The sequence below is a fragment of the Cherax quadricarinatus genome, chromosome 41 (genome assembly GCF_038502225.1).
Source record: "Cherax quadricarinatus isolate ZL_2023a chromosome 41, ASM3850222v1, whole genome shotgun sequence".
NCBI classification, from domain to species: Eukaryota; Metazoa; Arthropoda; class Malacostraca; order Decapoda; family Parastacidae; genus Cherax; species Cherax quadricarinatus.
In genome coordinates this window covers 11,257,526-11,269,834 of record NC_091332.1, presented here as the reverse complement: position 1 = coordinate 11,269,834, position 12,309 = coordinate 11,257,526, and the positions used below count along the sequence as shown (strand labels likewise).

At 37.3% G+C, this 12,309-nt stretch overlaps 1 protein-coding gene across 10 annotated transcripts in view; it reads right to left on the bottom strand.

Moving 5' to 3' along the window:
* The window catches only part of IFT46 (intraflagellar transport 46), a 290,653-nt gene that overhangs the window by 23,564 nt on the left and 254,780 nt on the right, over positions 1-12,309 (bottom strand). For 8 of the 10 annotated variants that reach the window (XM_053786703.2, XM_070093004.1, XM_070093007.1 and 5 more), the window contains 2 exons: positions 11,915-12,196; positions 5,028-5,176 (listed from right to left, as the gene is read on the bottom strand). In XM_053786703.2, the coding sequence (XP_053642678.1) occupies positions 5,028-5,176; positions 11,915-12,196 (431 nt within the window). The remainder of the gene's footprint in view (positions 1-5,027; positions 5,177-11,914; positions 12,197-12,309) is intronic. The other 2 variants (XM_070093012.1, XM_070093013.1) reach the window with 1 other exon arrangement.

Sequence of the window (12,309 nt, the reverse complement as noted above, 5' to 3'; positions counted from 1 at the left end):
AATACTAACGAACTCGACCAAAACAAATTTTTTTTTTTCAATAGGTCGGCTGTCTCCCACTGAGGCAGGGTGACCCAAAGGGAAAGACAATCCCAAAAAGAAAATACTTTCATCATCATTCAACACTTTCACCTCATACATAATCACTGTTTTTGCAGAGGAGCCCAAATACAACAGTTTAGAAGCATAATCCCTCCAAACTGCTAATATCCCAAACCCCTCCTTTAAAGTGCAGGCATTGTACTTCCCATTTCCAATACTCAAGTCCAGCTATATAAAAATAACCGATTTCCCTGAATCCCTTCACCATTCGTCTCCATTCACTCATACCTAACATGCTCATGCACGCTTGCTGGAAGTCCAAGCCCCTCGCCCATAAAACCTCCTTTACCCCCTCCCTCTAACCTTTTCGAGGACGACCCCTACCCCGCCTTCCTCTACAGATTTATACCCTCTCCATGTCATTCTACTTTGACTCATTCTCTCTAAATGACCAAACCACCTCAACAACCCCTCTTCAGCCCTCTGACTAATACTTTTAGTAACTCCACACCTTCTCATAATTTACACACTCCAAATTTTCTGCATAATATTTACACCACACACTGCCCTTAGACAGGACATCTCCCCTGCCTCCAACCACCTCCTCACTGCAGCATTTATAACCCAAGCTTCACACCCATGTAAAAGAGTTGGTGCTACTATATTTTCAAACATTCCCTTCTTTGCCTCCATAGATAACATTTTTTGTCTCCACATATACCTCAACGCACCACTCACCTCACCTTTCTTCCTTCATCAACTGTATTGTTAATCTCATCCTTCATAAACCCATCTGCTGACACATCAACTCCCAAATATCTGAAAACATTCACTTCTTCCATATTCCCTCTTTCCAATTTGATATCCAATTTTTCTATATTTAAATCATTTGATACCCTCATCACCTTACTCTTATCTATGTTCACTTTCGACTTTCTACCTTTACACATCCTCCCAAACTCGTCCACTAACCTTTGCAACTTTTCTTTAGAATCTCCCATAAGCACAGTATCATCAGCAAAAAGTAACTGTGTCAACTCCCATTTTGTATTTGATTCCCATAATTTAATCCCACCCCTCCCCCCAACACCCTAGCATTTACTCCTTTTACAATCCCATCTATGATTATATTATACAACCATGATGACATTACACATCCCTAAGACCTACTTTTACCAGGAAGTAATCTCCCTCTCTTCCACACACCCTAACCTGAGCCTCACTATCCTCATAAAAACTCTTTACAGCATTTAGTAACTTACTACCTATTCCATATAATTGCAACATCTGCCACATTGCTTCCCTATCCACTCTATCATATGCCTTTTCTAAATCCATAAATGCAATGAAAATTTCCCTACCTTTATCTAAATACTGTTCATATATATGCTTCATGTAGGTAGTAGGTTGGTAGACAGCAACTGCCCAGGGAGGTACTACCGTCCTTCCAACTGAGTGTAAAATGAAAGCCTGTAATTGTTTTACATGATGGTAGGATTGCTGGTGTCCATTTTTCTGTTTCATAAACATGCAAGGTTTCAGGTACGTCTTGCTACTTCTACTTACACTTAGGTCACACTACACATACATGTTTTTTTTTGTTTTTTTTTCAACAAGTTGGCTGTCTCCCACTGAGGCAGGGTGACCCAAAAAAGAAAGAAAATCCCCAAAAAGAAAATGCTTTCATCATCATTCAACACTTTCACCACACACACATAATCACTGTTTTTGCAGAGGTGCTCAGAATACAACAGTTTAGAAGCATATACGTATAAAGATACACAACATATCCCTCCAAACTGCCAATATCCCAAACCCCTCCTTTAAAGTGCAGGCATTGTACTTCCCATTTCCAGGACTCAAGTCCGACTATATGAAAATAACCGGTTTCCCTGAATCCCTTCACTAAATATTACCCTGCTCACACTCCAACAGATCGTCAGGTCCCAAGTACCATTCGTCTCCATTCACTCCTATCTAACACGCTCACGCACGCTTGCTGGAAGTCCAAGCCCCTTGCCCACAAAACCTCCTTTACCCCCTTTCTCCAACCCTTTCGAGGACGACCCCTACCTCGCCTTCCTTCCCCTATAGATTTATATGCTTTCCATGTCAAGTACAAGTACAAGTACATGTATAAGTATATATATACATACCCTTCTGGGTTTTCTTCTATTTTCTTACTAGTTCTTGTTCTTGTTTATTTCCTCTTATCTCCATGGGGAAGTGGAACAATATTCTTCTTCCGTAAGCTATGTGTGTTGTAAGAGGCGACTAAAATGACAGGAGCAAGGGGCTAGTAACCCTTTCTCCTGTATAAATTACTAAATTTAAAGAGAAACTTTCGTTTTTCTTTTTGTGCCACCCTGCCTCGGTGGGATACGGCTGGTTTGTCGAAAGAAGAAGAATATATGCTTCAATGTAAACACTTGATCTACACATCCCCTACCCACTCTAAAGCCTCCTTGCTCATCCGAAATCCTACTCTCTGTCTTACCTCTAATTCTTTCAATAATAACCCTACCGTGCACTTTTCCTGGTATACTCAGCAAACTTATTCCCCTATAATTATTACAATCTCTTTTGTCCCCCTTCCCTTTATATAAAAGAACTATACAAGCTCTCTGCCAATCCCTAGGTACCTTCCCCTATCATATATTTATTAAACAAAAATACCAACCACTCCAACACTATATTCCCTTCCCCCCTGCTTTTAATATTTCTGTCATGATCCCGTCAGTTCCAGCTGCTTTACCCCCTTTCATTCTACGTAATGCCTCACGCACCTCTCCCACACTCACATCCTGCTCTTCTTCACTCCTAAAAGATGTTATACCTTCCTGACCAGTGCATGAAATTACCGCCTCCCTTTCTTTATTGACATTTAAAAGTTCCTCAAAATATTCCCGCCATCTACCCAATACCTCCAGCTCCCCATCTACTAACTCCCCTACTCTGTTTTTAACTGACAAATCCATTCGTTTCCTAGGCTTTCTTAATTTGTTTATCTCACTCCAAAAAAGCTTCTTTTCAGTTATTATATTATGTGATCTCTAGTCTTTTAAACATCTGCCAGTCCATGAAATATTACTGCTTGAACCATTAATTGTAATACTGTTTTCATTATGTGGAACTTCAAGATTATTATTCTTATAAACCTCCACCTTGACTACCTCACATTACTATTAAGATTAAATAAGATTTTAATAAAGTTAACCACTGTTATCTTGTCTAGTTTTAAGTAGTTACTGTGTACTAGGATTAGTCTGTCGAAATGCCCTGGCATGATAGTGGCTTTCTTTGTACATACTCAGAAAACCAAAATTGTAATTACACACTGTAACCTTTACAAAGAAATCAATCTTTATCTTTAACTACAATTTTTTTTTTTTTTAACACATCGGCCATTTACCACCGAGGGAGCGAGTGCAGCATTGTTATTGCCAGAGTGAAGGGTTTTAACAGTTCATGGGCATCTGTTAGGTTAAAGAGATTAGACAGTATTAGCCCAAGTTACAGCAGCTGTCAAACAGCAACACAAGTAAGAACCATGTAATAATAATAATGCTCAACTCCATCTATGCATCTCTAGAGCTTATGATGCATCTTGCTGCTTAAGCCTGATTATGAAACCAGGAGGCACTGCTGTCACATGAATAACAACACACAACATGTAATCATAAATGACAATACAGTACTTCATCAACTTGACTTATCATCCTATTGACAGTACAAGGCATCATCCTAGGCCCTCTTATTTCTCATCTACATCAGAACCTTAAACTAGTTCTGTTTACAAATAACAACTTTTTGTCATCTCAAATCTAGATACAAATATCTTGAACAACACTGTTAATGAAGAGCTCATCTACCTGAATGACAACCTACAAACTCACATTTAATAATATTTTCTACAGTGTTTAGGAATAAAGCTACAAATATTCAGGTAAACAAAAAGGTAAAAAATACACACAATGAAAGACATGATGAAGAAAAATTCTTAGTATACCTTGACAACCAACAAAAATTAAAAACTCACATACACCACATATCTAAAAATGGTTCTGAGACAGAAGACATTCTTTCAAAAATAACTCAACAAAAATTTACCAATAGAATGATCATTCAATCATTTTTCTGACAATACATTCTTATGACTCAAAGGATTAAATTTATTTAGCACACAAAATTTTGTTTCACACTGCAATGAAATGCTTACTACACAAATGGCAGAATTATGCTGTCTCATAGTTTTTCACCTCACCATAGAAATTCATTTTTCATGTCTTTCTAAATACTTGAGGAGCCTGGGGAATGCTAGATTCCACTTATCACCTCGTAACTTACTGCATCCAACAGCACAACAAGCAATTACCGCAGAGGTTTAGGCGAGTTAGTAACCTGTGATGTCATGTGTAAAACCTCAACAGCTCATGTTCCTTGCTTTTGCATATGGCTGTGTACTTGTGTATGGCTAGTGTTTGCACTTTGTATAGATGTTGATCATAAGCTTATACTTGTGTGAGGCTGCTGATCCTTGTACTTGTGTATGGCTGGTGATACTTGCACTTGTGTATGGCTGGTGATACTTGCACTTGTGTATGGCTGGTAATACTTGCATTTGTGTATGGCTAGTGATACTTGCACCTGTGTATGGCTGGTGATACTTGCACCTGTGTATGACTTCTGTTCTGTGCTTGAGTGTTATGCTCATCATTGTGCACATCTTACCTATTTAAACATTTAAAAAATAAAATCTAACTGCATCATATTCAAAATGAAGAATATTTTTTTTAAGCTGAATGAATACAGTACTCCCAAATTATACGAGGAATGATTTTTGAGGCAAAAGTATACCCCCTTACCCTTGTCTTATGACCTGTGCTGGCTTATGGCTGGCAATATAAAATAACAGAGCTACCTCTTTCAAAAAGTATATATTGTACTACCCACATCAATGAAAATTTTACATCAATGGTCATTACCCCTCAGGGGGTGGAGCCTGACCATCATCGTCATCATCATCTTCATCCTCGTCTTCTTCATCATCATCTCCTCTACCTGGCATTCCTGGTGGATGAGCAAGAGGCTTTGGTTGTCCTGGACCTGTCATTCCACCTAATTCCCCTAAATCCTGTAAAACAAGACCAAGTTCAGTCTGACTAAACATACCAGTAACTTTTAACCCTTAAACTGTCCTAACATAGATCTATGTTCACTCTCGTAGCGCTCCGAACGTAGATCTACGTTTTTTTTATATGCTTTCTTATGGAGAAAATCAAGGTCGGAGCACTATGCGCGTAAACATAGATCTACATTTGGACAGTTTAAGGGTTAAATGATTTTATACATCATGAATATTCTTAAAAAAATATGAATGGCAATGCAAAATATTTTTTATTTTCAACATATGCACAATCATTACTAAATTGGGTAACATTTACTTCATACATTCTGAAAAGCACATTCAGGAATAGCAATTGTGTAGAATAAAACTAAAATTACTTTTAATCACGTCTACAGTTACGTATAACTGCGTACACAAGTAAGCTATATTTATTGTACTGTGTTTTAGCTATGCTTTTTAAGAATAACAAATGTTTGGTTTATATTGAACAACTCCAGGGGTGCACTGATATCATCCTTGTGTTTACTTAGGGATCTGACCTTGTAGCTAAACACTAGGATGTGCTTGGTATTTATGAAATAATTTTTTGTTTGGGTAGATGAACAATACAGTACATGTATTGTTCATCTACTGATTATAGATGTCAGGAGATTTGGTTCAGAATCTATATTAGAATTCAAGAACCACGATATAGCAATAAGGATTTAGTGTTAAGGAAAAGTTAAGAGTTATCAAATGTTTTGCTATTAATAATAATGGCAATAAAAATAATGATTACAAAATATGATGATAATAGTTGTGATTAAAAAAAAACTGTAAGGTATCAAAAATATAATACTATATACAAACAATAGTAATAGGGTAATAGAAAAAAAATGAACATTCTAAAACAATAGGATAATAGAGTATTAAACAGGATAAGAGCAGTGTATTTACATAAAACAGTATGAATACCCTATCAGATTACATAAAATACACATGAACATACAAAAAGAGTTACCAGGAAAAGTTGGACACTGATTACTGTACAGAAGATATACTAATTACTATACAGAAGATACATTTAGTAATATAAATGCTGATTTACAACATCAAAAGCACCAGTGATTTACAAAAAGTGAATTATATACCTCAAAGACAATAATATTAAAAGCAGACAAAATCTCAGTGAGATTCCAATAAAATGATATGTAACAATTCAACAAGTTGTTAGGTATCATTATATAAATAGTATACAATACCAACAAGTTCATGAATAAGACATGTTAAACACTTGACCAACTTTATTACTGAAACATTTTGCTTGCACAACAACTATCTTTAGTTGAATCCAGGGGTGACATTTAAACTGATCGTCACATAGAACTACATCACTGAGGCCACAGTCCTTCAAGTAGTTCTAAGTCATGAGCTCGGCTCACTCAGATAAGCTGTGAGTGGTAAATTTTGGCCTAAATATGAGATAATGGGTATGTGCACTGAGTGTGAACAGTATAAAAACATTCTGTTCCATACAGTGCATGATAGTAAAAGTAATTCTCTGAATTTGTGTTTGGTTTGAAATAGCAATTTTGAGGTATTTGTCTATGATTTTTTAATGCTTTATTGACTGTTTCTTGGTATCATTTGATAAAGTGGAAAACATACTACTGAAATAAGAGATGATTTTGGTTGGTTTATGGATTGAAAGTAGCTTAAAATTTGACTCAAATTAACATAAATATTCGACTTTTGCCAATTTTCCTGAGGATGAACAAGATCCCTTACTCCCCCACTCTGTTTTATGGAATTTTAATAAACCTGATTCAATTACCGAGATATCATAAACCCTGACCAATAATTCCTGGTTATATTTTGTTATCCTGGAAATAGTTAATCCCCTGTTTTTGTGTGATTATGAATTCAAAATGGAAGGCAAGTGTAATATTGAAGAGGCCTGGGGAACATGATTAATGAACATAAGAAATGTTGTCTTAGTGCCAGGAATGTCGACATTGTTTATTTTGCACTCTGTATGGAAGAAGTGAATGTTTTCAGATAATTGGGAGTTGACGTGTCGGCGGATGGATTTATGAAGGATGAGGTTAATCATAGAATTGATGAGGGAAAAAAGGTGAGTGGTGCGTTGAGGTATATGTGGAGTCAAAAAACGTTATCTATGGAGGCAAAGAAGGGAATGTATGAAAGTATAGTAGTACCAACACTCTTATATGGATGTGAAGCTTGGGTGGTAAATGCAGCAGCGAGGAGATGGTTGGAGGCAGTGGAGATGTCCTGTCTAAGGGTAATGTGTGGTGTAAATATTATGCAGAAAATTCGGAGTGTGGAAATTAGGAGAAGGTGTGGAGTTAATAAAAGTATTAGTCAGAGGGCTGAAGAGGGGTTGTTGAGGTGGTTTAGTCATTTAGAGAGAATGGATCAAAGTAGAATGACATGGAGAGCGTATAAATCTGTAGGAAAAGGAAGGCGGGGTAGGGGTCGTCCTCAAAAAGGTTGGAGGGAGGGGGTAAAGGAGGTGTTGTGGGCGAGGGGTTTGGACTTCCAGCAAGCGTGCGTGAGCGTGTTAGATAGGAGCGAATGGAGACAAATGGTATTTGGGACCTGACGAGCTGTTGGAGTGTGAGCAGGGTAATATTTAGTGAAGGGATTCAGGGAAACCGGTTATTTTATATAACTGAACTTGAGTCCTGGAAATGGGAAGCACAATGCCTGCACTCTAAAGGAGGGGTTTGAGATATTGGCAGTTTGGAGGGATATACGTATTGTGTATTTTTATACATATATACTTCTAAACTGTTGTATTCTGGGCACCTCTGCAAAAAACAGTGATTATGTGTGAGGTGAAAGTGTTGAATGATGATTAAAGCTTTTTCTTTTTGGGGATTTTCTTTCTTTTTGGGTCACCCTGCCACGGTGGGAGATGGCCGACTTGTTGAAAAAAAATATATATATATATATACCTACATGCACCACTCACCTTTTGTCCTTCATCAATTCTATGGTTAACCTTATTCTTCATAAACCCATCCACTGACACATCAACTCCCAAATATCTGAAAACATTCACTTCTTCCATACTCCCTCTTTCCAATGTGATATCCATTTTTTCTTTATTTAAATCATTTGATACCCTCATCACCTTACTCTTATCTATGTTCACTTTCGACTTTCTACCTTTACACACCCTCCAAATTCGTCCACTATCCTTTGCAACTTTTCTTTAGAATCTCCCATAAGCACAGTATCATCAGCAAAAAGTAACTAGGTCAACTCCCATTTTGTATTTGATTCCCCATCATTTAATCCCACCCCTCTCCCCAACACCCTGGCATTTACTTCTTTTACAACCCCATCTATGAATATATTAAACAACCATGGTGACATTACACATCCCTGTCTAAGACCTACTTTTATCAGGAAGTAGTCTCCCTTTCTTCTACATACCCTAACATGAGCCTCATTATCTTCATAAAAGCTCTTTACAGCCTTTAGTAACTTACCACCTTTTCCATATACTTGCAGCATCTGCCACATTGCTCCCCTATCCACTCTATCATATGCCTTTTCGAAATCCATAAATGCAATGAAAACTTCCCTACCTTTATCTAAAATTCTAAATACTGTTCACATATATGCTTCAATCTAAACACTTGATCTACACATCCCCTACCCACTCTAAAGCTTCCGTCCTCATCGAAATTCCTACTCTCTGTCTTAACTCTAATTCTTTCAATAATAACCCTACCATGCACTTTTCGTGGTATACTCAGCAAACTTATTCCCCTATAATTATTACAATCTCTTTTGTCCCCCTTCCCTTCATATAAAGGAACTATACAAGCTCTCTGCTAATCCCTAGGTACCTTCCCCTATTTCATATATTTATTAAACAAAAATACCAACCACTCCAACACTATATCACCCCCTGCTTTTAAAATTTCTGTCATGATCCTGTCAGTTCCAGCTGCTTTACCCCTTTTCATTCTACGTAATGCCTCATGCACCTCCCCTACACTCACATCCTGCTCTTCTTCACTCCTAAAAGATGCTATACCTCCCTGACCATTGAATGAAATTACCGTCTCCCTTTCTTCATCGGCATTTAAAAGTTCCTCAAAATATTCCTGCCATCCACCCAATACCTCCATCTCCCCATCTACTAACTCCCCTACACTGTTTTAACTGACAAATTATTCGTTTCCTAGGATTTCTTAACTTGTTTATCTCACTCCAAAAATTTGTTTCTTATTTTTTGCAAAATTTCTTGACAGTGCCTCTCCCACTCTATCATGTGCTCTCCTATTGCACTCTCTCAGCACTCTTTTCACCTTTCTTTTACTCTCCATATACTCTGCTCTTCTTATAACACTTCCGCTTTGTAAAAACCTCTCATAAGCTAACTTTTTCTCTTTTATCACACCCTTTACTTCATCATTTCACCAATCACTCCTCTTTCCTCCTGCGCCCACTCTCCTATAGCCACAAACTTCTGCCCCACATTCTAATGCTGCATTTTTAAAACTATTCCAACCCTCTTCAACCCCCCACTACTAATACTTGCACTAGCCCACCTTTCTGCCAATAGTTGCTTATATCTCACCCTCACTTCCTCCTCCCATAGTTTATACACTTTCACCTCTCTCTTACTTGTTGTTGCCATTTTCCTTTTGTCCCATCTACCTCTTACTCTAACTGTAGCTACAACTAAATAATGATCCGATATATCAGTTGCCCCTCTATAAACATGTACATCCTGAAGCCTACCCATCAACCTTTTATCCACCAATACATAATCTAACAAACTACTTTCATTATGTGCTATATCATACCTTGTATATTTATTTATCCTATTTTTCATAAAATATGTATTACTTATTACTAAACCTCTTTCCACACATAGCTCAATTAAAGGCTCCCCATTTTCATTTACCCTTAGCACCCCAAATTTACCTACTACTCCCTCCACAACATTTTTACCCACTTTAGCATTGAAACTCCTAACCACAATTACTCTCACACTTGGTTGAAAACTCCCCTTGCACTCACTCAACATTTCCCAAAATCTCTCTCTCTCTCTCTCTCTCTCATCTACACTTTTCTCTTCTCCAGGTGCAAAAATGCTTACTATAACCCACTTTTCACATCCAACCCTTATTTTACTCCACATAATCCTTGAGTTTATACATTTATATTCCCTCTTTTCCTGCCATAACTTATCCTTCAGCATTATTGCTCCTCCTTCTTTAGCTCTAACTATTTGAAACCCCTGACCTAATCCCATTTACTTCTCCCCACTGAAACTCTCCCACTCTCTTCAGCTTTGTTTCACTTAAAGCCAGGACATCCAGCTTCTTCTTCATAACATCCACAAACATCTCTTTATCATTCTCACAACATCCACGCACATTCAAACATCCCACTTTGACCGTTTTCTTTTTAGTAGGCTATACAGGAAAAGGGGTTACTAGCCCATTATTCCCAGCATTTTGGTTAACTTTTACAACACGCATGGCTTACGGAAGAAAGATTCCAATATTTACATACAGTTCGTAGGGGTCTGGAACGGATTAATTGCATTTACATACAATCCAATGGGGAAATTAGGTTCGGGTCACAACCAAATTGGGTCGCGACCAGAGATTTGGAACGAATTAAGGTCATGATCAGAAGTTCCACTGTATAAGGTTCCACCATAACCATACTGTACCTTTCAAAATATATGTTAAAGATAGTACTGTATCACAGTATTACAAAAATAGGCTATCCACTATCTAAAAACTAAACAGTGCAGTGTTGGGTTTAGTTTAGTAATAATTGTAAAGTAAATTAAACTACTAATTAATGCTCTTAAGCCATTTCTAATTAAGTACCTTAATGCTTATTAATACAACAATATAGTATAGACATTGCAAAACATTGCGAGTAACAGTTGGGATCTAGAAACTTTAGTTAGACCGCATAAAATAATTTGTTCCAGTTGTAAATCAGCAGCAAAATATAAATTCTTTCACATGCAGTACATGACACCACTGTAGTGCCAAAGATATGAAGATTTCAGTGCAGTAACTCAGTGATACAATACTGTATTCTGATGGTCACCACAATACAATACTGCATAACATTATTATTAAGGGGAAGTGCTAAATTTGTAGGCAGTTATACAGTAGCTAGGGAATGGGAAGATAACAGTTTTGATCCAAGTAAGGGTACCTCCAATTCCTTGGATCAAGAGATTTCAAGCATTAGGATAAAAAATCCACAAAGAATAACTATATAGCTTGAATAAACTGATCATAGGTTAATTAACTCCCTTCGTCATCCATAACAATATAATCATCAGTATGTGATAATTAGTCTCTCAAACAGTAACTTTAAGATGTGTTTATTTTATTAGAGCAATAATAGAGCATAATGTTCACCAGAATGCACCCTACAATCACACAGTGATGGGACAATAACAGAAATTTCAGTGCCTTGAGTTTATACAATGTCTCTGTTTGTGTTATCTAATTACCAAGAATACCTTCTGTCTTTAAAGAAGTTTTTAATAAAATATAAAACTTACTGGTTTTCACTACATTTCAGGTTTTTCTAAATATCCTAGCAGTGACCTAGCTTAGTTCTACTGCAGTGATAGTAGACATTTCAAAAAAGGAAAAAACCAAGTTCCACACAGCATTGAGGTGCAAAAAGCATAAGCTCAAAATTACAGTCAGCTGCTGTGACCGGACAGAAATATCTTACGGCCAATTCACCCATGCCGTCGTCATCAATTTCATCAACTTGAGATGCCCCCCTATGGTAGCGGGGATGATCTTGAAGAGGGGAGGTGGGAGCAAGATGAGGGGGAGGGGGAGCATGGGAGGGTCCTGGAGGAAACTCATCAGCATTTTCTATTGAGCCATCCATAGTTTCACCCTCCCCTTCCTCTCTCCTCACATCATTACTACTACCACCATTCTCATCAACACTAGCTGAAGGGGGCTCCAAGGGACCCTCATGAAAGGCTGAATGAATGCTCTCAACCTGTGATCATAATATGGCATATTGTGTCAAAACAGTCTTAGGAGAATTAGTATTTAATTAAAGTTATGATTAGCATAAGACAACAACAAATTTACCTTCTATAGCCTGTTTTT